The sequence below is a fragment of the Gigantopelta aegis genome, chromosome 6 (genome assembly GCF_016097555.1).
Source record: "Gigantopelta aegis isolate Gae_Host chromosome 6, Gae_host_genome, whole genome shotgun sequence".
Taxonomy (NCBI): Eukaryota; Metazoa; Mollusca; class Gastropoda; order Neomphalida; family Peltospiridae; genus Gigantopelta; species Gigantopelta aegis.
The window spans coordinates 39,390,786-39,418,586 of record NC_054704.1 but is presented as its reverse complement, the minus strand read 5'-3'; the positions used below and the strand labels follow the sequence as shown (position 1 = coordinate 39,418,586).

The 27,801-nt window shown below is 35.3% G+C and overlaps 1 protein-coding gene across 1 annotated transcript; it reads left to right on the top strand.

The window, feature by feature from the left end:
• The first annotated feature begins 1,185 nt into the window (after positions 1 to 1,185).
• Positions 1,186 to 8,313, top strand: LOC121374537. Its single transcript, XM_041501641.1, has 3 exons — positions 1,186 to 2,117; positions 7,513 to 7,793; positions 8,273 to 8,313. Exons 1-3 carry the CDS (start codon positions 1,462 to 1,464, stop codon positions 8,311 to 8,313), a joined length of 978 nt encoding a protein of 325 aa, XP_041357575.1. The 5' UTR covers positions 1,186 to 1,461.
• Positions 8,314 to 27,801: the final 19,488 nt, after the last annotated feature.

The following is a 27,801-nucleotide window of genomic DNA, read 5'->3' as shown; positions in this document are numbered from 1 at the left end:
TACCTACAAATATACAATCAGGAATCACAGGCGGAGGCCACTTTCCTTTTAGCTTATTTTCGTGCTTATATCCAATTAAGGTTCAAGCACGCTGTACTGGGCACTCACCTCAGCTATTTGGGCTGTCTGTCCAGGACAGTGAGTTAGGGGTTAGTTTGTTAGTGGTTAGTGAGAGAAAAAGAGGGTGTAGTGGTCTTACACCTACCCAATGAGTTGTTGAAACTCACTCTCGGGTGGGAGCCGGTACCGGTCTGCGAACCCTGTACCTACCAGCCTCGAGTCCGATAGCTTAACCACGACGCCACCGAGGCCGGTTCGGAGGCCACTGAAAGTACTAAGAAAACACCCCGTGTATCATTTCAGTACGTAGGTTATTGCATGGACCAAACATGATACAGTCATTTCGACACTTTGACACGGGTGGTTTATTCTGAATTGTAAAATAATATATACTTATTGCTGAATTACTGGGATGGACATTATTACAGAACACTGCGCAGAAATCAGGTACGTTTGTGTCTTCACTTCTAAGACTAATTCCTGACGTGACGCGTCAAATATTACGTAACCACCGGCTCGGCAGAGAGCGTATTCACTGGAATGGTACAAAATGGCTGTGCCCGTTATATATAATTAAATATAATAATAATATACTTGTTGATATTAAGGAATAATGTGAATTATATAATTATATCGTTGAATATGCATAACAGTCCAAAAGCCTTGCGCTAGGTTAGGATACCTTTGTGTAATAAATTTATGATTAGTTATACTTAAAATCGTATTTATAATTAACTAAATTACCTAATGTGACCCGTCACATCGAATCGGGTCTTAAGTCGCAATACTCGATTTTCAGTAGCAGCAAAAATAAAAGCAAAGTGTTATTTTTGTCGAAATTGCGATTTTTTTACAAAATGATGTGCACACATCTTTTTTACCCGATCCAATAACAAGTTTTAATCAAATATAACTAAAAATGTGTTTTAGAGTACATTTTATGAACAGCACCATCCTGCACATTATCGGGTTTGGCCTAAAACAATGGGAAGAAGTCGATAATTACAGTTTTTTGTTGCCATTTTCATGTTGTTTGCGCTATAAATAAAATGTCATGTTTGGTATCAATACGAGGCTTGGGATATCCTCTTTAACTTTACTCAATAAAATACGTCATTTTTAGCCAATAGAATTCAAGTTTATTGAGTTTAATGTGACCTCTTAATGCTAAACAATTTGTTGGTTACCAGGGATCACAGATAGCGCTTTCCTGATTGGCCAGAATTGGTCACGTGTTAATGGCAGCTCCCTTGAAATTTTTTTACTGGCGATACACGTTGTACCGATATTCGAGACAAAAACTTAAATTGATCAAAGATGTGTGGCTAATAGCCGTAAGTACACTATTAAACATGCGTAGACTTTGTTCACTGTTGTAATTAGCCAACTGATGTTAAAATAATGGCAGAATTTGTGGCCAACGCGCTAAATGAAATCGCACGTTGCAATTTACATGGCTTCAAAACCGACACGGATAGATTGGTTCAGTTTGCCTTAGACTATTTTAATGACGATGTTGACGTTGAATCAGAAAGTGATTCTGACAGTGATGATGTGACAGAGGTGGTTAATGGCCTGTGTGACACACCAGATTTGGGACCCTTGATGTCTAATTTGGAATGTTTGGAAAATGAAATTGACCACGTGGAAACTGTGGACAGTAGTGATGATGATGATGTTATGGACAGTCCTGTAGTCATTGTTGATGAAACAGTCAACATTCTAAAACATGTAGGTGAAGTTGTCGTATCCGATTCAGTGAAAGAGGAACAAGAGCGAATTAAAACATTTTCTTGCAACTGTTCAAGATTTAAACAGGGGAAGTGTATAAAGCAGTTTGATGTGGATTACACCCAAAGACTAAGGATGAACATTGCTGCACTGACTAATGGTGAGAAGGACATTTATATGATGGGGAAAATTAGCTGTTCGGTTAACATGTCGAAGATGACAGAATGTTCCAAACGAAAATCACAAGAAGAAAGGAAACGATTCCGAACAGCGTTTTTCATTGACAAGAAAGTTGTGTGCAGAAATGCTTTCAAGTTCATGCATTGGTAAGTTATTATTTTTTTATTAATCTTGCATTAAAACACAGCATATATAACCAAAACAGTCTCCTTTGGGGGAGGTAAAATAACTCGCAATCTTCATATTTACCTGGAAAGTTTTAGGAGAGCAGTAAATTTATCGCCTTGTAATACATTTTTACAAATAATTTTTTTTAATTTGAAACTTCATGTGATTTCTCAACTAGAATCATTTTACGAGAGTGCAGGCCCTCAAGTCACCAAATTATTAGCAATATTGAGAAGTCGAAGTCGCCATAATATTTTGGACTAAATTCAATTTCAAATTGCACTTTTTTAGTGTCATACAACTGTAGCTTACACTTCAACACCATATCAGTCTTGTTCTTTTATTTTGGTGCAAGACTATTTCAACACAATTAAACAGACCATTCAAGTGTGTAGTTCTCAGCAAGTTTCATTTCAGTAATGCAGGCATCGAAATAAGCATTGTGTCTGGTAACCCATTTACAGGTTACCACAAAATATAATAATATAGCCTGGTAACATAGTGTTTTCCCTACCTTGTTTTAGCATGGTGCAGCACCATGCCTCAATAGTCTAGCACCATCTTGCCTTAATCAGCACCATGCTGCCCTGAGATTAAACAAGCCTTTTTTAGTAATTAATTCTAAAATTGCCTTTATAAAACACCAAAAAAGGTATTATTAATTAATATAATATGCATTTTATATCTTTTGCCATTCATTTATTAACGCAAGCACATAAATTACGTTAATGTTTATTTCAATTAATTTTTGTGTATTTTTAATGAAAAACAAGTGCCCTGAAAATGAAACGCGGAAGTCCGGAATGCATTGCCTGGTTTACATTCGATGTAATGTACTTATTTCGATGCCTGGTAATGCAAAAAAATGCTAATTATTTTGTATTAATTAACATAACATAACATTCACAACACATTAATTATCAGTTACTTAATACTGTAGATTTTTAATGAAAATATGCAGTTGATTTGGCTTATAATATTATTTTATTACTATAAATATATTTGATAGTGAAGATCAAGATACTTTTGTACATATACATGTGTATAAAATTGTTCATAATAATTGAATTAAGTTATTGTCATAACAACCTACTTTTGGGTTGCTTTTGTACATGTAGCTAATAGGTTCCTCTACACTGCTGCATTGAACTATTTATAGAAACCCTGTTTTAAGTATCATAAACAGGCCTTGTGTTTTAAGGAGGGTGATTGTCCATGCCTGACATAGTCCGCATAAAGTGCCGACCAGGTAGGCTATAAATTGCCAATAATAATAATAAAATTATGGTCAAAAGTATGTCTGTCATGGCTTTACCAGTATACGTGTAACAATTGATATTGTGAGAAAAAAACCTAAATAGTCAATGAATAATTCAATAAACCTATTTAACCTGTAAGAAATATAATGTACATGCTGTTGGGAAGCTTTCCAGAAGGTTCGTCCACCATACAATTTGTGCACCCACCTCAGACAATTCGTCCACTCGGATTGCAACATTTAGACCAATAAATATAAAATGTTATTTCTTAGCCATTAAAACGGTCAGTTATATTCGTTTTGTGGTCAACTACTAATATATCAGTGCTTCTAGATTATGGTAGCCCCACTCTCATGGCTAGTGATAATATTCAGTGTTGGGCTAGTAAATAGCTACTATTTCCATGCCCGAAGGCTAGTGAATTTTGTGGTCAAATGTTGCAGTTTAGTCTATTTTGTAAATATGAATATCCTGCTTCCCCCACCCCAAATGTTAGTGTTTTAAGCTTAATACAGGGCACACTATTTCACGAGAACCGTTGTTCTGTTCGCGTGTTGGTTACGCAACTTTAAAATCACGAGAACCGCCAATCGGTTACGTAGTGAACAATTACATTCTAAAATTAAAATTACCAAGTAATGAAAGTGAATATCTGTCTAGTTTCTAAATACATAACCACCAATGTTAGTTCACGTGTTTTAGGAATAGGTAGAACTATCCAACAACTGCTTAACAAACGGTTACCTACACGCGTGAACTGACGTTTGGTTAACTAAGATTTTGAAATGTTGTCCCCTGTATATCTATCTCTGTAGGTGACGTCCGATTATTACTATTATTTAGAAAAATTTATTAACTTAAAAGTAAAGTTGGGCTAGTGAATTTTTAATCGTGGCTACAAAAGTTTTAAAATCACTGATACCATGGCTAGTGAATTTTATAAAAATTCTAGAACCCCTGAGTATATAAAACAAACAAAATTTTAGTGGCACTATCAACTTGTTATTGTCTGTCTGTGTCCATTATAATACTTCATTGATATGTTGTTATTCAAATCACTCTTCAATTACACCTATAATTCAGAAAACAAAGCTAGTAATTAAACTAAAATTTCATCATTTATGTCAAAAATACCATGATGTGACGTCATTTGAGGTAACCAACTAATAAACAGCGATATTATGTCCATTCCGCTACCAGATTTAACTCTAAAAATTATAGTGGACAAATTGTCCAAGAACAATTCTTGGTTGTGGATGAATCGTCTCGAGTTCAACAGTGGACGAAACGTCCAGAGGAGGAATCATCTGCATTCCGTTGGGAAAGGCTCTTTTTGTAGGCTAAGCCTGTTGAACATTCCCAGCTGATAATATTAATAAGAATAAATATTTATTTGTTTAAATCACAATGTTAAATTTTGAAGTACTGGTATTCTATTTAATTCTAAACTTACTGGTATTTTTAATAAGAGACCATCTGGTCTTCTTTAAAATTAACCTCCTGTACCAGTGTGTACTTGTATCTGTCTAGAACTCAATTATAAGTTAGTTTTATACTTAAGAGCACTAGTTAAGTGAATAAATTAATGGATTAGTGTAATTTCAGCTTGCAAAATAATACGTATTAAACAAATGGGAATTATCAGATGAATAGATTTAAAATAGACAACTAAGTCGACATAATATTATTTTAGATAGGTTCACCCAAAATGAATTGTTCTCAGTTACAAATAGCTCACCTAGGCTAGATCCTAAAAAGCAATTTTAGATGGGTTGGTTTTAGCCCACCTACTCATTTTAAATCACCAGGCCTGATAAATTGGTTTTTAAAATTTGGTAACTGGGGTACATAAAATGCACAAGTATGGCACAAACTGACCTTCTGTTTTCTGGTTATAAATATCTGCTACATTAACAATTGTATGCTAGGCATCCATGCAATTATGAAAATAGTATACAGGGCTCAAAACTTAACGATAGCACTGGTAAACTTTTGTGCCATCGATAAAGCTCCTCCATTATGGCAAAATGTATGTATATATACCTGGTACAACTTAAATTTAAACACATCAGGTTTTTTTTTTATTAACTGTGTTCGGTATCATTCATTTCTAGAGATTACTGGTATAATATGAATGAAAACATCAATTTTCTGTGTGCATATTTTTTAAATGTAATATTAGTTGGGGGTTTTTCTTTTTGAATTCTCTGTATCTTTTTCTGAACAAGCAACATTTTAATGTAATTGATACTGAACTAGTAATGACTGGGTTTAAAAATGTCTTTCATTTATTACAATGTCTCAGAGTTACACCTGGGCTTTTAATTATCACCACTGTGTGAAATAAATTAATTACTCTTAGGTTGGCAAGGTATCAGAAGCAGGGATACACATCCTTTTGTTACTGCAGGTACAAAGAGATAAGGCTTATTGAACAATAACACCTCCCATGCCCCTATAGAAATTGTATTGCTCCAATTAGTAGCTGTAATCCCTTAATTGTAGGGTGTTATCCAAGGACTTTCAGAGTTTGTGATTTGCATACATTCATGTTACATAAGTGAATTTAGTACATTAATTTTAATTAAAATACACTTGATTTATTTTAAGTTGGTTTTATCACATAAACTTTCAAGTTTAATTTTTTACATGTACATTGGCTCAAATTCCCCTGTTACTGATAACAGAGTGACAGGTTTTTAATTAGTCACAATGGCTAAATGTATGTGATTGATATAAAAAAGAAGTCACTACTAGTTACAATTCCCAAGTTATTAATTTAATAAAGAAACACAACAAAGATATTTGTTTAGACTCTTTTTCTTTTTCTTTTTTTTGTTGTAATGGGGAGACATCACAAGTACGGTTAGTTAAAACTTACATGTACAACATGCAGTTAGTTAGATATTGCTAATTACAAGTTAGATATTTTAATAGGGAAATATCCAGTTAAATATTTAAATTAAAGTATGTTTTTCTATTAATAGTGTTTACTCTTGTTGATATCTAAATTACAATTTGCTAAAATGTGCATACATTTTTGAATGGCTTAGTATATTTAAGAATTGGAATCAGTTTTGGAAACTAGATGTAAACAGCTTTCTGATCATACCACACAAGTTTCTCAATTTACAAATAATTTATGTTCTCAAATGTGGCATTTTGCTTCATCTTGCCCACAGGCAACAAATGTTATAATTTGAACCAAGTGTATAATTTGGAACCTTTCCAAATGAACATCAAACATGACGAAACATTGCAAAATAAATGTAAACTTCGCCTAGTTCTCCCTTTTCTCCTGGAATGTGACTTCTACTTTTCAGGGGTTTTTAATTTTTACCACTATCCCAAAGGAATAGTGAATTTCAAAAAACAGTATTCCATCTAAAAATGTACTATCCTTTCAATTATTAATATACCACCAGTTTTCCTGACTGTGCTACGTTGCCCTGTACAACATTGCGTAACGAACAATTGTTTATATACCAGTTTATGCATTACTGCGTACTAGCTGGAATTACAAAAAAACTCACTCCAAACATTAATCTGAATCAAAAAGATGTTTATTTTGTACCGGTAAATGCATGAGAAAGGTCTTAGTAGCGCAAGGATTTGTTCTGTAGAAAAATGTAGCTGAAGAGAAAGCGTAAGCGGAATAGTCGCAGGCGATTTTCGGTATTCAGTGCTTTATTTTCACTTCCATGACAGAATATTGGAAGAATTATTTTACTATTCCATTTCCAAATTTACTATTTGCGGAATAGCATAAAATTCTATCCCTGCTTTTTCAATTCTAGCTTAGGCCTTGGGAGTGATCTTCAGTTTGCCTTTATTTTAGTGATGGCGAAGACTAAAATATTGTTTGAAAATAATAAATTGTCCGGAATTGGCAGTCAATTGATATTTTATGTATAATTTGACAACAAAAAATGAACCAAAAACAACTATACATTACACAATTAAACTTAATTTTATTAGGGAAAGCAGCATATACATTTTTTGACAATCCATGTATATGTTGACCAGATATAATATTTTTATTTTTCAAACAGATAACACGGCCTCGAGATCCTGAGTCATTTTGTATTTATTATTCTCTGTTATTATTTTTCAGTATTGGCAATTCTCGACTAAATGATCTTATACATAGATATGCGGAAGGAGACATTGGGGTTCGACTGACAAATGCTGGTGGAAGGATTCAAAGCAGACGTGTGCTTACTTTTGAAGACATAACCCGCATTAGCACCTTTATAACAACGTTTGCCGAGGACCATGCCATTGTGCTACCAGAACGATTACCAAGTTTTAAGAGGGATGATATCAAACTTCTTCCATCACATGAAACAAAAAGTTCGGTGTGGACAGCTTATACTGCAGCAATGGAAAACATTGGTAGGTTAACTGCTACACACATAGGATGTAGATCAGTGGTAAAACATTTGATTGTGGGTCATTGGATTAATCCCCCTTAGTATCTGTATCTGTATAAAAATAGAAATAGGCGCCATCTGACTACTAAATAGAAAAGTTAACGTAGAGGGATGTGCATATTAAAGATCCATAATGAAAAAGAATAGCCTGTGTGGTGGCACCAGGTTTATTCTGTAAGTTTTAGGGATTTAACTGTTTTACTTGCTAACTATTTCAGTATTAAAAATTAATGGACTTTTCAATCAAAAAATATTTTTTAAATTTGCAGGGATATAAAATTTTAAACTTTAACTTTTCTGTAAATAAAAAAATTGTCACGGGGGAATTTGGGGATTTTTAAATTATTATTATAATTTTTTTGTAAATATTATTTATTAGCTGTAATGAACAAAATCCTTTCATTTATTTATGTATTTAAATTTGACTTTTCTTCATTTTAGGCGAACGACCTGCCAAGCTGACATCGTTCCGGAATATTTAGAATCGACTGTTGCCCCACATTGTGAGGACAAAACCCATGTCGGATCTGTGTTGGGAATGCCAAAGGAACAATGCAGCAGTGTATCGCAGTGCAAACCTTCCTGACATTGTGAAGTGTGCAAAGTTGAAAAAACAGATGGATTACATCCAAATGGTTGCCAAAGAACGGACACTCTACAGGAACATGGTAGCTGAGTGCAAGACATCAGTTGTTGGCTTAAAGCTGGGACACAATCCACCATGCTCTAGAGACATTAAAGGTCATTATTCATTTGACTTCGCACAGCAAGTCCACATTCCTTCAAACCCTCTGCAGCCAGGACCTATCTATTTTCTTGTGCCCCGAAAATGTGGCATATTTGGAGTAAACTGTGAGGGCATACCCCAACAAGTCAACTATCTCATTGATGTGCTCAAGTAAAGGATAAAATGCTGTGATCAGCTACTTGCATCACGTTTTTTTTAAATTATGGACTTGGCGAAAAGGATGTTCACTTGCACTGTGACAACTGTAGTGGCTAGAATAAAAACAAATTTGTTATGTGGTACCTCGCTTGGCGTGTGATGAATCACCTCCATTTGAATCTTTCGCTGAACTTTATGATCGCTGGTCACACGAAATTTTGAACGATTGGTGTTTTGGTCTCCTAAAACAAAACTTTCGTAGGACAGAGGTGTGTTCCCTTGAAGAGATGGCTGCATGTGTCAAGAAGAGTTCCACAAGTGGTGTCAACATGTCCCGGCTGGTTGGAAATGAGTCAGGAAAGGTGTTGGTTCCCATGTACGATTGGCAGAAGTTCCGGACACCCTTCTTTAAACCTCTTCCTGGCATCAAAAAATTGCAGCACATGAGGTGAGGTTTATTTTACATGTATGTCAACACTTATTTTTGTTGTAGTTAATTGTTTTGCACTCATGATAAATATTTCCCTTCAATTTATACAGAATAGCTTTGTTATTTCTTTTTTACAAATTGTAGGGCATTGTTTCAAATGTTTGTGGTTTCTAAAAAGTCTGGAAATTAGAGTGACTCTTTTTCAACAGCAATACACAAAACTTGAGGCATACAAATAAAAGCTTTTAATTAATACTGTCTCTCTTGAAAATGAGAAAGTAAGGAGGAAAGTAAAATTGGCTTGTGAAAGTTTGTAAGAAAGCCATTTTGAGCCTTGATTAAATCTCATGCCAAGAATTAACCAATAGAATTGATTAAACTGTAGTTGATTTTTAAATTATTATTTTTTAAAGTTTAATCTTTTTTTTTTTTTTTTAACATGCATTCAAATAAACATCTGTGGATACAAGCTATTTCCCTTCCCAACCAGTGTACCATGACTGTTATATCAAAAGTCGTGGTTTGTGCTATCCTTTCTGTGCATATATATAAAAGATCCCTTGGTACAAAATGTACTAATGGAAGAATGTAGTAGGTTTCCCCTCGTAGATACAATTGTCTATTTTATGATGGGCGAGGCATTAAATCACAGAATTATTGTTATTTCGAACATTAGATGATATTAATACCTGTAGCTGATTGTTATCATTTTGTTTCAGGTTTGACAGTAAACAACCTGGATTAATCCTTGTCAAAGATTCATCTGATTGTCAGGAGACCGCTGTGCAGGTCTTGAAAGACGTGAGAATTCGGCCACCAGCTGCCCTACCTGTAACAGTTGCCCCACCTGACCTAGATAAAAAGCGCCAGTGGTATTTATTTACAAAGATTCGGGAATTCTGTACAGAGAGCACCCAAGACATCGTCTGTCCCCGTCCTGCTGGACAAGTAGCTGAATCATCAGAAGATGAAGAAGAAATAAGCCCCCCCCCCCCCCCCACCTGCCAAAAAGTCCCACAGAAATAAAAGAGTGTTGAAGGAAAAAAATTAGACAATGCATTCAAACTGACTTTTGTTATTAAAAGTACATGTACACTGTACCTCTTGTTACCCATGGACATCGGGGATGTCATTATCAGGCTGCCCGTTATTTTTCGCAGCCTGTTTAATCAGGGCTTCTGTATTATGGTAGCCCCACTCCTATGGCTAGTGACATTCAATAATGGGCTAATATATAACTACTATCTTCATGCCCACTGGCTAGTGGAAAAAAAGTTGTCAAATGCTACTTTTAAATATAGTTTGTAATATGAATATTCTGCCCCCCCCCCCCCCCCCAATCAGAGGGGTTTTAAGCTCTGTCTCCCTCTTTATGTAACATAATCTGATCATTCCTATTAGTAAAATTGTATTTACTTAATTATGGCTAGTAAATGTTTAATCATGGCTAGTAAATCTTTAAAATCACTGACAAAATGTGGCTAGTGAATTATTTTTAAATTCTAGAAGCCCAGGATAAAATCATTTGGTATAAAACTACAGGCAATAAAAACTTTCCAACTGAATACTAGTATAAATAATTAATGCATGTTGATAACCTTGTGATATGTGTTGGAAAGTTGTCCCTGATTGGTTATTGTAGCTGGTATTTAATGTATGATGTTAAAGGCATACTGTTACGGATTTAAGGACCTTATTTCTCTAAAAATGGTTAATAAATAAAAAATTACATTAATTGTTGGAAATCAAATCTAGCTATCGCATCACCTTAACTGAACCATGATGGAGTGAAATCCATGTCATCTCTGTTGGCAATTTTAGTTTTTTAATTATGGACCATTGCCATAATTCAATTATTTTTACAAAATGTCATTAATAAATGGAGTATGGTGGTTATGAAGATGGTTTAATAAAGCACATTTAGGGACAAATCGAATTATTTTTGATCAGGACAGAGGTAATACTTTGTTAGACCATTAAATAGGTCAGTGGTCTGTGACAATATGCCTTTAATATAATATTATTTCAGATATAAATCAATCAAATTACGTCATTCTTAGGCTTTGTTATCAATGGAAACACATGACATTTGTAGCAGACAGTAATGGCCACCTATAATTTCTTTTTCACCTGTTGCTATTATTATGACATCAATGGTTATGTGGAGATATTAAAATCTTTAATATGTTATTAGCTACATGTAAGATTTGTATCAGGACTTATTAAAAAATGGGGTTGGTGGTGGGATGGGGAATTCTTAAGATTTGAAAGGGAGTCCATCCCACATCCAGATAATGTGTCAGCTGTTCTAAATAATTGTCATGCATATATTTATTCAATACTTTGCACTTTTGTAATTTTTCTTATTTTTTTTACATTAATCCAGACTGTCATTCATGGATATAATTATGTGGAAATACTAGACTTTGATGTGTTGCTTGTATTAACTATGTTTTATCACACACACACAACTATTTTATATATATATATATATATATATTATATATATATATATATATATATATATATATAATTATATATATATATATATATATATATATATATATTATGTTTTAATTATTTTTTTTTTTGGGGGGGGGTAAAAAAAAGAGGGGGGCGGGAGAACTCCTAATAATTTAAAAGGCGTCAATCACTTTTTTTAGAAACCCTGCTACCAACTAGTTTCAACTATTCCTGTTGGTCTAAATATGCATGTATTGTATGCATGTATTTACAATGTTCGTGTGTAATATTGTTATGTATTGTGTATATATAAACATAAAATGTAATCATTGTCAACCACTCATGATTTGTATGTCTTATAACATGAAAACGTATAAATTAAATAAGTTAAAATTGCTTACAAGTCTTTGTTTAAGTCTTATCTTCATACTTGCCAAATGTGGTGTGTGCAAGTGTTCTGTTGCTAAGGACTTTAAGCCATTATATTAAGGACACTTTTCATAACTTTTAACTGCAATTTTCTCAGAATCTAGTTTTCAAACATTCCCATATTTTCCCGTACGTTTTTTGTTATAACTCCGCAACCATTCAAAATACATAAATAAATTTTGGCGACATACAATCATTACTTAGCCATAAATGGTTTGTCTTGCGAAACCAAACAGTGGTGTGAGTCCATATTTAGATATTGATTTACCCCCCTTTAGTTACAAGTCGTCAATTGCAGAATCCCCCTCTACGGGCAATGGCTTTGTGCGCCCAGTCTTTTAGCCGAGCCGTTAAGTTGGGGACGCAGACAAAATTCGAAAAGAGAAAGAAAGAACACGATACAGAATGCCTAAAGCTAAAAACAAGACGAAAACTGCTTCGCAGAGGAAAACTCCGATATCGTATGACGGTAAAGGAAAACGAACACCAGTTTCAACAAGAAACTCGGACCGTACAAAAAAATGTAACGACAAACGAGCAGGCCGAACGGCCCAGAGCTCCCACAGGTAAGCGTGGCAAGAACAGTGGGAAATCTGTAACAGCAATTAACTCCGGTAATTTAATATCCAGATTAAATGAGAATGACGGGTCAGATGTAGAGGAGTTCGGTTTAGATACTTTTAGAAATGCACGGGTTATTGCTAATTCTGTGAACGGTGCAAACAACCGGCCGTCTACCAGTTCGGAAGTTATGGTAGATAGGGGGTCGAGTGATCAGTGGGCTCAGCAGTTTCCCTATCAGTGAAAGAAAAGATTTGGCGGGAGGAATATATCAATTTGGGAACGTTAAAAAATTCTGAACCCGCGACCGACCAGGATGCCCCTGTAACGTTTATCATTACAGAAAGCGGTATGCTACAGGCAAATAAGCAACCGTCACATCAGAAAAGCGTTAGCAACATAGTGGAATGGACCAGTGCTTTTACCATTTTCATGAGTGTGTATTTGGAAGCATTCCCCGAAAAACATCAAGACTTGCTGTCCTATATGCACACGGTAAGGTCAGCAGCTTTGCGTTTTAAAAATGTGGGATGGTTGACTTACGATGAGCAATTTAGGAGGAGACAAGCAAGGTACCCACATAATTCTTGGGCTGATTTAAATGTGCAGTTGTGGGTGATGCATATACTGGCCAGTATTCCACATAACCAAACAACCACTGCTGCTAGTGCATGGTTATTATAATTGCCTAACAATGTGATAAGTATTTTTGCAGATGTGTGGTTGATGGGCTCATCATTAATATACTGGGCACACAGGAGAGCTGTTAGTCGACCGATTGGCAGACACCTTGGACTGGAAAATTGCCGCCTATCATGGTTCGGAAAAAGAGGCCAAAAATGGAGCGATCTTTTACCATCCATTAAACGTCAGCTGCAAAGGTATTCCGTACCTGACATAATCGTAATCCATTTGGTATCAAATGATCTGGTAGAGATCTCGGGGAAGGAGTTGGGTGATATGATTTTTGCAGATTTGGGGGGAATTAAAGGGTATTCTGCCCATGACAGAAAAAATATTTGGTCCACCATTCTTCCTCGATTGGTTTGGCAGGGTGCAGTCTCTTTCAGGGATTGAACATAAACGAAAAAGGGTTAATCGTTATGGGTTGAAGTGGGTTTGTGAGAATGGGGGCTTTGGTATAAAACACTCAATTGTCAGTGAAGACAAGGGGCTATTCAGAAAGGATGGCGTCCACTTGTCAGATATAGGAAATGACATTTTTCTCAATACATTGCAAGATGGCTTACAATCTTTTTTCAAAGGTGGCTAGTAAGAACCTTGGTTGAGTGGGGTGTCCTCGTATAGACGAGTCCTGTGGCGGAGTTGTGGGGGCCAGGCACATACATCTCAACGTTGGGGACCTTAGTTCGAGATAGGGGGCTCAAGGTAGCCCAGGTAGGTGCACCTCACCTTTTGTTGGTCACACTCTTAAGGGACGGTGTATGGAACCATTTGCGTCGGTGACCCCAGTAAATGTGGGTTTTCATACACAAACGGGGTGCATTGGCGGCCCTGTCCTTTGGGGACCCTAGGAAGGGCACGGCTGTGCTGCCAGGAAAATACCCTAACCAGGGAGGCACATTAGTCGATGCCTGGCCTCCACAAATCTGACTTGGATTCGTCTTGTAGACTTTTGCTTTAAATAATAAATGCTTTGTCATTCCACCATTAAAAATGTGTTCGTTGTGTTTGGATAGTATAAAATGGAATTGGGGGGGGGGGGGGGGGGGGGGAATTATCGTTTGGTATGTGGCGAGACAAATAACTTTTGGCGACATACTATCATTACTTAGCCATAAATGGTTTGTCTTGCGAAACCAAACAGTGGTGTGAGTCCATATTTAGATATTGATTTACCCCCTTTAGTTACAAGTCGTCAATTGCAGAATCCCCCTCTACGGGCAATTGCTTTGCGCGCCCAGTCTTTTAGCCGAGCCGTTAAGTTGGGGACGCCCCACCCTCCCAACCCAAATATAATATAAGTAATCAGTTATGATGTGTACATTTTAATACATATATTAGTTTTAATCTTTGTACATTTTGATCATTCTGTGCACTTAGATATATTAACATATCCCATATATAGTCGTATAATGATTAAAGAATGAATTGTATATTCTTTATATGATGACCCAGGAATGACATGTTTAGTTATGCCTGCATTGGAATAGAAAATAGCAACATGTTGCTTGAGCAGGCTGGTGTAGTTATACGAGTATTAAGATTGTATTAAAAAATATACATTAAGTTCATAGGAACAAAAGATGAAGAACCTTTGTTTTTATTCTAGTATAATTGTGTAAATCCTTGCATTTGTTAGGTACTGTTCCGTTGCGATTATGTTTAATTCAGATCACCGGTTACAGAATTTACATCTAAGTTGCTTGTTTCCAGCTAGTGACATTCAGGAATTGATGTTAATTGAACTTTTCACATTGAACTGTATTGAGATGCGAACATGCTGGACTGTTTCGGTGTGGCATGAACCCTACCCTGATTCAATTGACTTTGCTGATACTGGTATTATGTGTTGGACATTGACTTGTTCGGCGTAGCAAATTATTTACAGGTAACGAACGACAGGCGGATTTGTGGGGGTCAGGCACATAAATCTCAACGTTGGGGACCCTAGTTCGAGATAGGGGGCTCAAGGTAGCCCAGGTAGGTGCACCTCACCTTTTGTTGGTCACACTCTTAAGGGAACCATTTGCGTCGGTGACCCCAGTAAATGTGGGATTTCATACACAAACGGGGTGCATTGGGGGCCATGTCCTTTGGGGACCCTAGGAAGGGCACGGCTGTGCTGCCAGGAAAATACCCTAACCAGGGAGGCGCATTAGTCGATGCCTGTCCTCCACAAATCTGACTTGGATTCGTCTTGTAGACTTTTGCTTTAAATAATAAATGCTTTGCCAATTCATTCCACCATTAAAAATGTGTTCGTTGTGTTTGGATAGTATAAAATGGAATTTGGGGGGGGGGGGGGGGGGGGGGGGGGATTTATCGTTTGGTATGTGGCGAGACAAATAAATTTTGGCGACATACAATCATTACTTAGCCATAAATGGTTTGTCTTGCGAAACCAAACAGTGGTGTGAGTCCATATTTAGATATTGATTTACCCCCCTTTAGTTACAAGTCGTCAATTGGAATGAGAAAATATGTATAACTCAAAATGATTCCTACTTAAGACGTGATTCGATGTGATGGGACACTATTATCTACTCGGAAGTGACTGGAATCTGGTTTTAAACCCACACATACACTCAACTACGTATATATTAATAGCCCAAAGGCACGCGAAGCAGTATTAGAGATGATTAGTTAGCTAGATCTTGTTGATATCTGGAGAGACCATAACCCCGAACTTCGTAAATATACATGGAGGAGGAACACACCATTGAAACAGGCCCGATTAGATTTTTTTCTTAATATCAAATTCACTATATTCTTCTGTAATAAACTCTAATATACATTATGGATATAGAACCGATCATTCTATGCTAAGTCTTAAGTTCGAATTAACTGAACGTATAAAACATAATAACTATTGGAAATTTAATAACTCACTTTAAAAAAACACAAATCTTACCTAACAATAATAATAAAACAAATGGCTAGTGTTAAGAGACAGTATGCTGTACTAGTCTACAATCTGGAAGCAATCGATAATATCCCCCTAACGGAAATTGATTTTCAAATTAATGATCAATTATTTTTAGAAGTTTTACTTATGGAGATACGAGGCAAGACAATTTCCTACTCATCTTATTTGAAAAAAGAAAATAGTAAACGGGAAGAAAAATTAATTGAAGAAATAGAATCCGTAGAAAAAAACGATCATTTAGACTTTGAAAACATTAATTCAAAACGAAAAGATTTAGAAAATTTGCGTCAAAAAACAATGGAAGGTGTATACATCAGATCGAGAGCTAGATGGATAGAAGAGGGTGCACGCATTACTAATTACTTTTGTAACTTAGAAAATAGAAATTTGATTAGTAAATCCATAACAGTTATTGAAAAAAACGATGGTTCTATTATTAAAGATAAAAAAGAAATTATGAACGAAACAAAATAATTTTATCAAAAGCTTTATTCTCCTAAAGAAAGTATAAGTGACGCCAATCTAAATTACTTACTTTCAGATCACGATTTAAACACATTAAGTAAAGAACAGGCTGATTCTGTAGAAGGTTTATTAACCTATGAGGAATTATCAAATGCATTGAAGCGCACAAAAAATAACAAAAGTCCAGGATCAGACGGCTTTTCTTCAGAATTCTTCAAATGTTTTTGGAAAAAGATAGGCTATTTTTGTTCTCAGATCCCTTAATTATGCTTTTATCAATGGTGAACTATCTGTTAATCAGAAACTGGGAATAATAACTTGTATACGTAAAGGTGATAAACCGAACGTTTTCTTAGCAACTGGCGACCGATACCACTTCTAAATGTTGTCTATAAATTAGCATCTGCGTGTATATCCGAACGAATTAAAGAAGTACTTCATTTTCTTATTAACGAAGACCAAACTGGTTTCATGCCAGGTCGTTATAGTGGTGACAATATAAGGATATTGTATGATATTTTGTATTATACTGAATCGTATAATATTCCAGGAATATTTCTACGAGTAGATTTCCAAAAAGCATTCGACTCCATACTACTCAAAAGAATTTAAGGGACAAACGATATTTTCGACATTATTTTCTGAATGTCAATTATATTAGCTAGACCATAATGTCACGCATGGTATTGTTCCATTTTGACGAAAGTGGGTCTAAGCAACCCATAAATTAATTAAAATCCACTGTCATTGACACTGTCGACTAGTTCTAATGGCGAAAACATGCTTACATTTGCACATAAATTAGGGCGAAAGCGAAAGGTCTGCTAAGTGCCCATAGCTTGCTTTTTCACAAAGCGCTTCATTTGCATGCTTTGCACGTATATTCCATGTTCCCAATGTTGAATTTCCGTATAATTGGAGCTTGCGTTCGTGTACGGTGCACTCCAAATTCGACAATGGTACGACTTCAACTGACTATCGAAGATCGAGGAAGGGCTATTGCTTGGCTTCAGGATGGCAATACGCAAAGAAATGTTGCTCTGAGACTTGGTGTCAGTCAGAGTGTCGTTGGCCGATTGTGGCAACGGTACCAAGCAACGAATTTTTTTCGAAATCATCCACGTTCGGGAAGACCCCGAAGCACTACAAATAGAGAGGACCGCTACATCACCAATATGGCTCTACGTCAACGCACAACCACTGCACGCCGATTACGTGACAATCTGCGGACTGCGACTGGAACTCGAGTGTCTGATCAAACCATACGCAATCGTCTGAGAGCCAATAATCTACGCTGCCGTCGCCAGACTGTTCGACCACCACTCCTACCACGTCACAGAACGGCCAGACGTCACTGGTGCACGCTTCATCTGCGGTGGCAACGTGTTCAGTGGGGTCGAGTGATGTTCACTAATGAGTCCAGGTTTAGTCTCCAGTTCAAGGACGGTCGGGTTCGTGTCTACAGACGTCATGGGGAGCGCTTCGCTGACGTTAACGTTAGACAACGTCACCGGTTCGGTGGTGGCAGCGTCATGGTGTGGGGCGGCATCTCTATCCACCACAGGACCCCCCTGTATGTGGTGGATGGCAATCTGAATGGAATCCGCTATCTGAATGAGATTATCCGGCCGTTGGTTCTCCCAGGCCTTCAGCAGATTGGCGGCGGGGCAGTTCTGCAGGATGAAAATGCCAGAGCCCACCGCGCCAGGGTGGTAACGGACTTTCTCAGACAACAAGGTATCGCCAGGATGGATTGGCCAGCATATTCGCCTGACTTGGCCCCAATATAGCACGCCTGGGGCGAATTAGGCAGGAGAGTTCGGGATAACCATGCCCCTCCGGCCAACCTTCATGATCTGGGTCAACTTCTTATGGCAGAGTGGCAGGCCATTCCCCAAGAGTTCTTCAGACGTCTGATCAACAGCATGAGGCAACGATGTGTCGAGTGTATTCGCGCCAGGGGTGGATTCACACACTATTAAACGAATGTTCTAATGTGTAAAATCCATGTTTGACAACCTTCAACTTTGACAGCATGTCATGTGACTTTCTTGTATACAGTGACGTTTATTTGTGTGTTTTTTGTAAATATGGAACAATAAATAAAAAAATTGGTGTAGTTTACATCATCAATCTAATACACTCTGAAACTTATTTGGTTATAAATTTTTGACCCTTAAATTCTTTTGAGTAGTATATATATATATATATATATATATATATATATATATATATATATATATATAGGCTGTAGGCAAGGTGATCCATTATCACCTTATATATTTCTTCTCTGTGTAGATATTCTTGCAGGACTTGTACGTAAAAATAAGAAAATTAAAGGCATCTCAATAAACAATAAAGCATACCTAATTTCACAGTATGCCGATGATACTGATTTTATACTTGATGGTAGTAGAACGAACGTCTTTTGAAGAAGCAATAAATACCTTGAATATCTTGTCCGAATTATCAGGACTCAATATTAATTATGATCAATCAGAGGTAATCTGTATTAGCTCTCTTAGGAATAGTCCAATACGATATTTACAAAATCTTTATCTAAAATGGAATCCTCCTTCATTTAAAGCACTTGGAATGAAATGACCAAACTTAATTATAATTCTAAACTATTTGTAATTAAACAAATTATAAATACATGGATGAGAAGTTTGTTAACATCACTTGGAAGAATAGCTATAATAAAATATCTGTTAATATCGAAGCTTAGTTATCTACTTCTAACATTAACAAATCCATCGGAAACATTTCAGAAAGAATTGCACACAATGTTATTTAAATTTGTATGGAATCAAAAGCCAGACAGGATAAAAAGAATAACTTTGTGTAAACCTGTTAATGAGGGAGGTCTCGGAATGATAGACATATATAACTATGCTAAATCTTTGAAAATCACATGGCTACGAAAATTGGAAACCAAAGATCCAAAATGGAAACCTATTCTTTTTGCATGTTTTCCACAACTCCGTAACATATCTCTATTTGGTAATGATTTCCCCCAATTGTGCTTAAAACATGTAAACAGTCTATTGTGGAAAGACTGTATCATTGCATTCCGTGACTTCTCGTTATTAATTAATTTTTCATCTTTTGAAGACTTTTTATCAGAGCCAATTTTTATAATTCCAATAAAAATTAACAGCAAATCTTTTCAAAAAAAAAATGGCTTGAGAAAGGTGTATCTCAAATCTGTGATCTTGTTGATGAGTACGGCAACTTTTTAACTTTAACCGCATTTAATAATGTATACAAATTAAATGCATCTTTTTTAGAGTATCAAGGAGTTATTAACTCACTTAAGGCTTACCCTAGGAAGACGAAACTGAATATAATAGAAACAAATATTCCTTTAGATGACCGGCCTCGGTGGCGTCGTGGCAGGCCATCGGTCTACAGGCTGGTAGGTACTGGGCTCAGATCCCAGTCGAGGCATGGGATTTTTAATCGAGATACCGACTCCAAACCCTGAGTGAGTGCTCCGCAAGGCTCAATGAGTAGGTGTAAACCACTTGCACCGACCAGTGATCCATAACTGGTTCAACAAAGGCCATGGTTTGTGCTATCCTGCCTGTGGGAAGCGCAAATAAAAGAGCCCTTGCTGCCTGTCGTAAAAAGAGTAGCCTATGTGGCGACAGCGGGTTTCCTCTAACTGTGTCAGAATGACCATATGTTTGACGTCCAATAGCAGATGATAAGATACAAAATCAATGTGCTCTAGCGGCGTCGTTAAATAAAACAAACTTTACTTTTTACTCCTTTAGATGATTCTCCTGTTCAACGAAAACTTTGTTCTATCAGAAATGGCTCAAAACTATATTATTACACACTTGTAACTTCTGAAAAGCCAAATTCTGCAATATCAAAATGGCAAAATTATTTTATTTCACAACCTTAATTGACACACTATTTATTTAAAACCATTTGTAACCACGCAAGAAATAAAACTTAAATGGTTCCAATATAGAAAACTTCATAGAATATTAACTACTAATAGTTTCGCATATAAATTAAAATTAATTGACAGTGTACGTTTTGTCATGAAGGAAAATAATCTATAGTGCATTTATTTTGGGAATGTAAAAATGTTCAGAACTTTTGGAATGATTATTTAAATTGGTTATCAAATTCATGTAATTATACATGCAATTTAAAGCTTTCTCTTGAGCTAGTGATATTTGGATGTAAAGATAATATTAAAGCAGATAATATTTTTGACCTGCTACTATTATTAGCTAAATATTTTATATATAAATGTAAAGTGCAAACGGTCCAATTAAATATTATACACTTCCAAAACGAAGCCAAATAAATATATAAAGTAGTAAAATGTATTTATCTTAGTAAGAACAATCTTAATAAATTCTTCACCAAGTCGTCAGTGTATTATTCTCTCTTTGAACAGACCTAATTTTTAAAATTTTCCTTGTGCATCGTCTTGTTCCTAGCGGTCCGCGCATTAATAATGTAGATACATACATACATATATACATACATATATATATATATGTATATATGTATGTATGTATGTATGTATGTATGTATGTATGTATGTATGTATGTATGTATGTGTGTGTGTGTGTGTGTATATATATATATATATATATATATATATCATGTGCGTATTTTAAATATTTATTTACGTCGTTCATAGAATGGAAAAGGATGGAAATGTGTTGTTGTTTTTTTGCGTGAGAGAAAGATAAATGGATAGCTACATTGATTAGATATGAGAGAGAGAGAGAGAGAGAGAGAGAGAGAGAGAGAGAGAGAGAGAGAGAGAGAGAGAGAGAGAGAGAGAGAGAGAGAGAGAGAGAGAGAGGCGGGAATGGAGAGGGGGTGGGGTGAGGTGGGGTTTGCAAGCCAGTACCCTAAAATATTATATTATTATGTTGTTTTATTATTTTTTATGTACAAAACCCATATTTTACCCTTGGCATGTGTTGTTCTAATTGTAAACAAGGGGATGGCAATAAAACTTGTAACACAAAAACAAAAACAAAACCCCCACATTTTAAAAGTTCTATGAGCACGTAAAACTGTATTCACAACCCCCAATGGTTTAATAACAGGTATTGGCGTAATTAAATACATTTAGGAATAACATGTGGACCTTCTATAAATTGCTTGCATGTAGCTATGTTTATTTGAACTTATCTTAAGGTTATTGACTTATCAATTTCTTTAGCTAACTCTGATGTTCTCTCAGCACCAAAACGAGCGAATGCATGGCAACATTTTATTGGATGTAGAAGTTCTGTTTGACTTCTTGTCACTGCTAACACAAGTAATTCAGATTCATAATCTAATGAAGCACGACTCAGAACATCACTTGGAATTCTATCTTTACCCTTAACATACTCAATCTGGTAATCGTATTCCGAAAGTTCCAAACTCGAGCGAGCAGAGTTAGGTGAATTAGAAGTTGCAATTTATATCAATGGTTTATGATCTGTTCCAATACAAAAAAATTCTGCCATATAAGAAATCACGAAACTTCCGAACCGACCAAATTATTCCCATCGCCTCACAATGAATGGTTGAATAATTACGTTCTGTTTTAGAAAGTTTCTTTGAAGCAAACGAAATTGGATGTCCATAACCATTTGTTTCTTGTAGAAGTACCCCAGCTAAAACAGTGTTCTTTGCATCAGTTTGTACAATAAACGGCGGACCATCGTCATCAAAATTAGGATGCACTAGTAATGGTTTTGATGTAATAGAATATTTTAACTGTTCAAATGCTTTTTTCTTGTTTTTTATTCCATTCATATAACTTTTTCTCCACAATATAACTCAATGGCAATGCAATATCAGAAACATTTGAAATAGATCTTTGGAAAAATATGCAAAGTCCTAAAAATTAATGAACTTCTTCCCAAGAACTAGGTAATGGAAATTCACGAACTGCCTTCAAACCTTTATCTCCAGGTTGTACACCTTCTAGAGAAATTTTAAAACCAGCATGAAAAACACAACACTTATCTTTTCTCAATTGTCCATCTGTTTCAAAAGGATTTAGCACTTCCTCAAGATATTCCAGCATGAGTTTTAGAGTTGCACCATGAACAAGAATACCATCTAAATGCACACGTGTAAAAGACATGGGCAAACCAGAAAACATCATGTGCATAATACCCTGAAATGCTAAAGGAGACGTCTTCAAACCAAAACACATTCTAGTGAACTGATATACACCCGACGATGTTTCAAATGCTGTTAGATTATGAGATGATTGTAAGCTGAATTCATGTCAAGCACTGAAAAATATTTGGAGTTGCCTAACTTCGTTAACACTTACGATACTGTCACCGATGGAAACACTTCATCTACTAACATTGTATTTAACCCCCGAAAATCTAAACAGAATCTGATTGTCGAATCAGGTTTTCTCACCAAAACAATTGGAGAAATCACAGTAGAATTATTATGACGAGAACCACGAATCATTGACAAATGTGCGTCTGGTTTATAATGTTGTATATAATTGTATACTTTGTGTAATTCCAGTGTCAGTGTTATGAATGTATTTATGTTTTTGTTTTGTAGGACATTAGTATAAATATGACAACTATGTTTATTTGCATATATGTAATAACACTTGTTACAGCATAATGACTTGTGTCTTCATATGCATACCAATAACTTTATTTATTGTAGCTAAGTGGCTTGTGTTTTGATATATATATATATATATATATATATATATATATATATATATATATATATATATATATATAATACCCAATCATAATTAAGGTTTCTAGTCGAATCATATGTAGACGTATATCTAATTTATATGCTTTGTTTAATTCTAATGCTAAGGTAATGTACGTGTGTGCAACTATAAATACGTATTAGTTTTGTGTACATGATAATTAAAACATATCATTATTTAAGTAACTTCAAATGTTAAACATGATAGTACATACATGTGCATTTAGCATGATAGTACATGTATGTGCATTTAGCATGATAGTACATGCATGTGCATTTAGCATGATAGTACAAGTATTTGCATTTAACATGATATGACATGTATTTGCATTAAGCATCATAGTACAAGTATTTGCATTTAACATGATATGACATGTATTTGCATTTAGCATGATAGTACATGCATTTGCATTTAGCATGATAGTACATGCATGTGCATTTAGCGTGATAGTACATGTATTTGCAATTAACATGATAGGACATGTATTTGCAGTTAGCATGATAGTATATGTATTTGCATTTAGCATGATAGGACATGCATGTGCATTTAGCGTGATAGTACATGTATGTGCATTTAACATGATAGGACATGTATTTGCATTAAGCATGATAGTACATGTATTTGCATTTAGCATGATAGGACATGCATGTGCATTTAGCGTGATAGTACATGTATGTGCATTTAACATGACAGGACATGTATTTGCATTTAGCGTGATAGTACATGCATGTGCATTTAGCATGATAGGACATGTATTTGCATTTAACATGATAGGACATGTATTTGCATTTAGCATGATAGGACATGCATGTGCATTTAGCGTGATAGTACATGTATGTGCATTTAGCATGATAGTACATGTATGTGCATTTAGCATGACAGTACATGTATTTGCATTTAGCATGATAGTACATGCATGTGCATTTAGCATGACAGTACATGTATTTGCATTTAGCATGACAGTACATGTATTTGCATTTAGCATGATAGTACATGTATTTGCATTTAGCGAGATAGTACATGTATTTGCATTTAGCGTGATAGTACATGTATTTGCATTTAGCATGATAGTACATGTATTTGCATTTAGCATGATAGTACATGGATGTGCATTTAGCATGGTAGTACATGGATGTGTATTTAGTATGATAGTACATGTATTTGCATTTAGCATGATAGTACATGTATTTGCATTTAGCATGATAGTACATGGATGTGAATTTAGCATGATAGTACATGTATTTGCAGTTAGCATGATAATACATGCATGTGCATTTAGCATGATAGTACATGGATGTGTATTTAGCATGGTAGTACATGGATGTGTATTTAGTATGATAATACATGCATTTGCATTAGCATGATAGTACATGTATTTGCATTTAGCATGATAGTACATGGATGTGAATTTAGCATGATAGTACATGTATTTGCAGTTAACATGATAATACATGCATGTGCATTTAGCATGATAGTGCATGCATGTTCTCAACCATAAATATAAATGTGTTGCTTTAATTGTCCTATGCATATTTCACAGTGCATATGAATATGTACATATCACAACAATCTGTATATATAATATATTTATGTATTAAGAGCATTTAATTCATTTGCTTAACTATGTTACAAACCATATATATTATTAGTTACACGGGTTTCTGACAGGGCCTACGGGATTGTACGCCCCTCCAAAATCCAGGCTTAGGCAATACAGATTTTGGAGGGGCGTACAATCTCGTACACCCTGTCAAAAAGCAGAGTAACGAATTTATTACCTTTTTGATCTGTTTTTATAAGTAAACCAAAATGACACTAACACTCAAGTTATTAAACAAAACTCAAACTCAAAATGTGTGTTCGTTTAAGATAACATCAAATTTCATAAAATATATTGGATTTTTTTGTTAAGAAATTAACTACGCAAGGTATTACTGGGTTGGGGGAGGGGGGGGGGTAGCTTTTTAGATATTAAGAGTGTCAACAAGGATTCCGGAAGCCTGTTTCGCAAAGAGAGACAACTCATAGCGTCTTATTATCTACGTTTATTATTATGTTGTAATCGTATCGGGAAAACAAAATTGAACACCCGCAGCCGAACAAAAATAGTTGTCGTATTGTACTAATTTGTGGAACCTGTAAAAAACCAAACAACATGTCGAGTTATTACTTGTTCGGAATAATTAGCCCAAGTTCGAAAACGGTAACGGCTTACGACATGCTATATTCTAGCATTAGGTTTTAATACGCGAAAAATTACAATCTAGAACATTTTTTGGCCAAACGTGCTCAAGAAATCTTCAAATAAACAGTAAAAATAAAATTTACCGAATTGTGGTATTCCCATTCATAATGAATTCAAGTCTTTTAACAAATTTAATCAGTGAGGCGTGTTGGAGAAAATTTCGTCTGTCTAGTCAGCAGTTTGTATTTTCGTACAACCAGTGGAGCAAGTCACGTGTCATTTTGTACATCCCGGCAAATTCTGTATTTTCCCGCAAATCCTGTATTTTCCCGCAAATGAGACGGTATACTTGTGGTATGCATTGGGTATTGACCAATCAAAACGCATGAAATTTATTTAAAAGATAATAACAGTTTGTATACGTGCCCATGCAGGCTATATGTGTTTATGTATAGTATGTATGTTTGCTTAATTGTATGAATAGGTGTTTACATGTATTTTTTTTGCATATTTGTAGATATACTTTCTCGTCTCTATCTTTATTACTGTTTATCTGTGTATCATAACTATCCTAATGATTTGTGCTTTTCTCTTGAACACTAAACATGCATATTTGTTATTAGTGATTCGTTTTATGCTCCAAAATAGTTCAGTATTACTTGTGTTACAATTGCATGACGTATTTGTATATGCCATATATTTAAATAATTTGTGTTTGCCTATTCTACTGCATGCCTAACATCCAAATAATTCGAGTCAGCCTCTTATACAATATGTATATATGCTTATTTTGTATGTATGCATGTATTGATGTATGAATATCTATATATTGTATGTCTGTCGAGGTTGACTGTTACATACATAGATATTAACGCACTGGCGCAGGGGATAATTAAATACTTTCTGGCCTCACACATTGTCCCATGCCGTTGCCGTATATATATACTAAAGCTTGTGAAGGAATTAACATTCTATGTAAATTAAAATATAAATTAAATAGAAGTTTCCTAACTAAATTGTATGTTGCATTTATAATACCAAACTTGGAATATGGCAATATAATTTGGGATAATTGTATAGCAGAACAATCCAATACAACTGAGCCAGTGCAACTTGAGCATGCCCGTATCATTACAGGAATTAAGAAAGGAACATCTCCTGACAAAATATATCATGAGCTTGTTTGGGAACCATTATATAAATGTCGCAAAAATAGTAAATTAATTCTAATGCATAAAATACTTAATAACCTAAAGACCTCAATATCTAATAATTAAATTTTCTTTGCGTCTATACACTTTACGGCAATATCATTGGTCCAGAGATGCTTACTTTTTTTTGTTCATATCTCGATGAAATGGAAAAACACTAAGCCGCGCCTACTACCCATCCCCCTACCCCCCACCCACCCCACCCCCATTGATTCGCACTACTTTTGTGCAACAAGCCGGATTATTCAGGCAATCATATTTAAATATTTTGAAGAAAACACACGTGAAAGCTGCAAAAAACAATACAAAATGTGTACGACAAATTAATGGAAAATGCTATAGCAGAGTAGACATGTAGATCTATACGCATTGATTATAAACAAAACAAAAACCCCTTCGCTAATCATGAAATGAGACTCCGTCGGTGGCCAAAGAAATCATGTAGGGAACTTCACGCCTGTAACTTACTTTTAAGCGATGTTCTACAGCTGTTGGCGAAAATTAAACGGTTCCACTGACAGCATAAATGTTAGACACGTTCCCTTCATTCACGTTCATAAAATATAAACTAAACACGAATAGGACAATTCCTTCCAATTTAACTAAATGATCCGTACAAACGCACAGCAGCTGGAGGAAATGGCGTCGCTTATCAAAATTACATCATTTACAAAAATCACCTGATTCAAATAATAGTGAATGAACGTTTGCATTCTTACGCGACATAACTATCAAATACGTTTACCCAAACAATACTACAGGCGTATTAAAGCTAAACAAAATAAATTCAGTTATATATTGTTAAAGTAAGCATATAAATTTAATTATAAGATTTGACCGCAACTAATTCTTGGTTCATGCATATATTAATCCCAATATTCGTTTCACACTCAGAAATCAATGTCCATTCACTCCACCAACATACCATACTAATTCATATAACATCAGCTTTATTCCTAATACTTTGGAGTTATGGAATGATCTAGGTGTCTAGTTT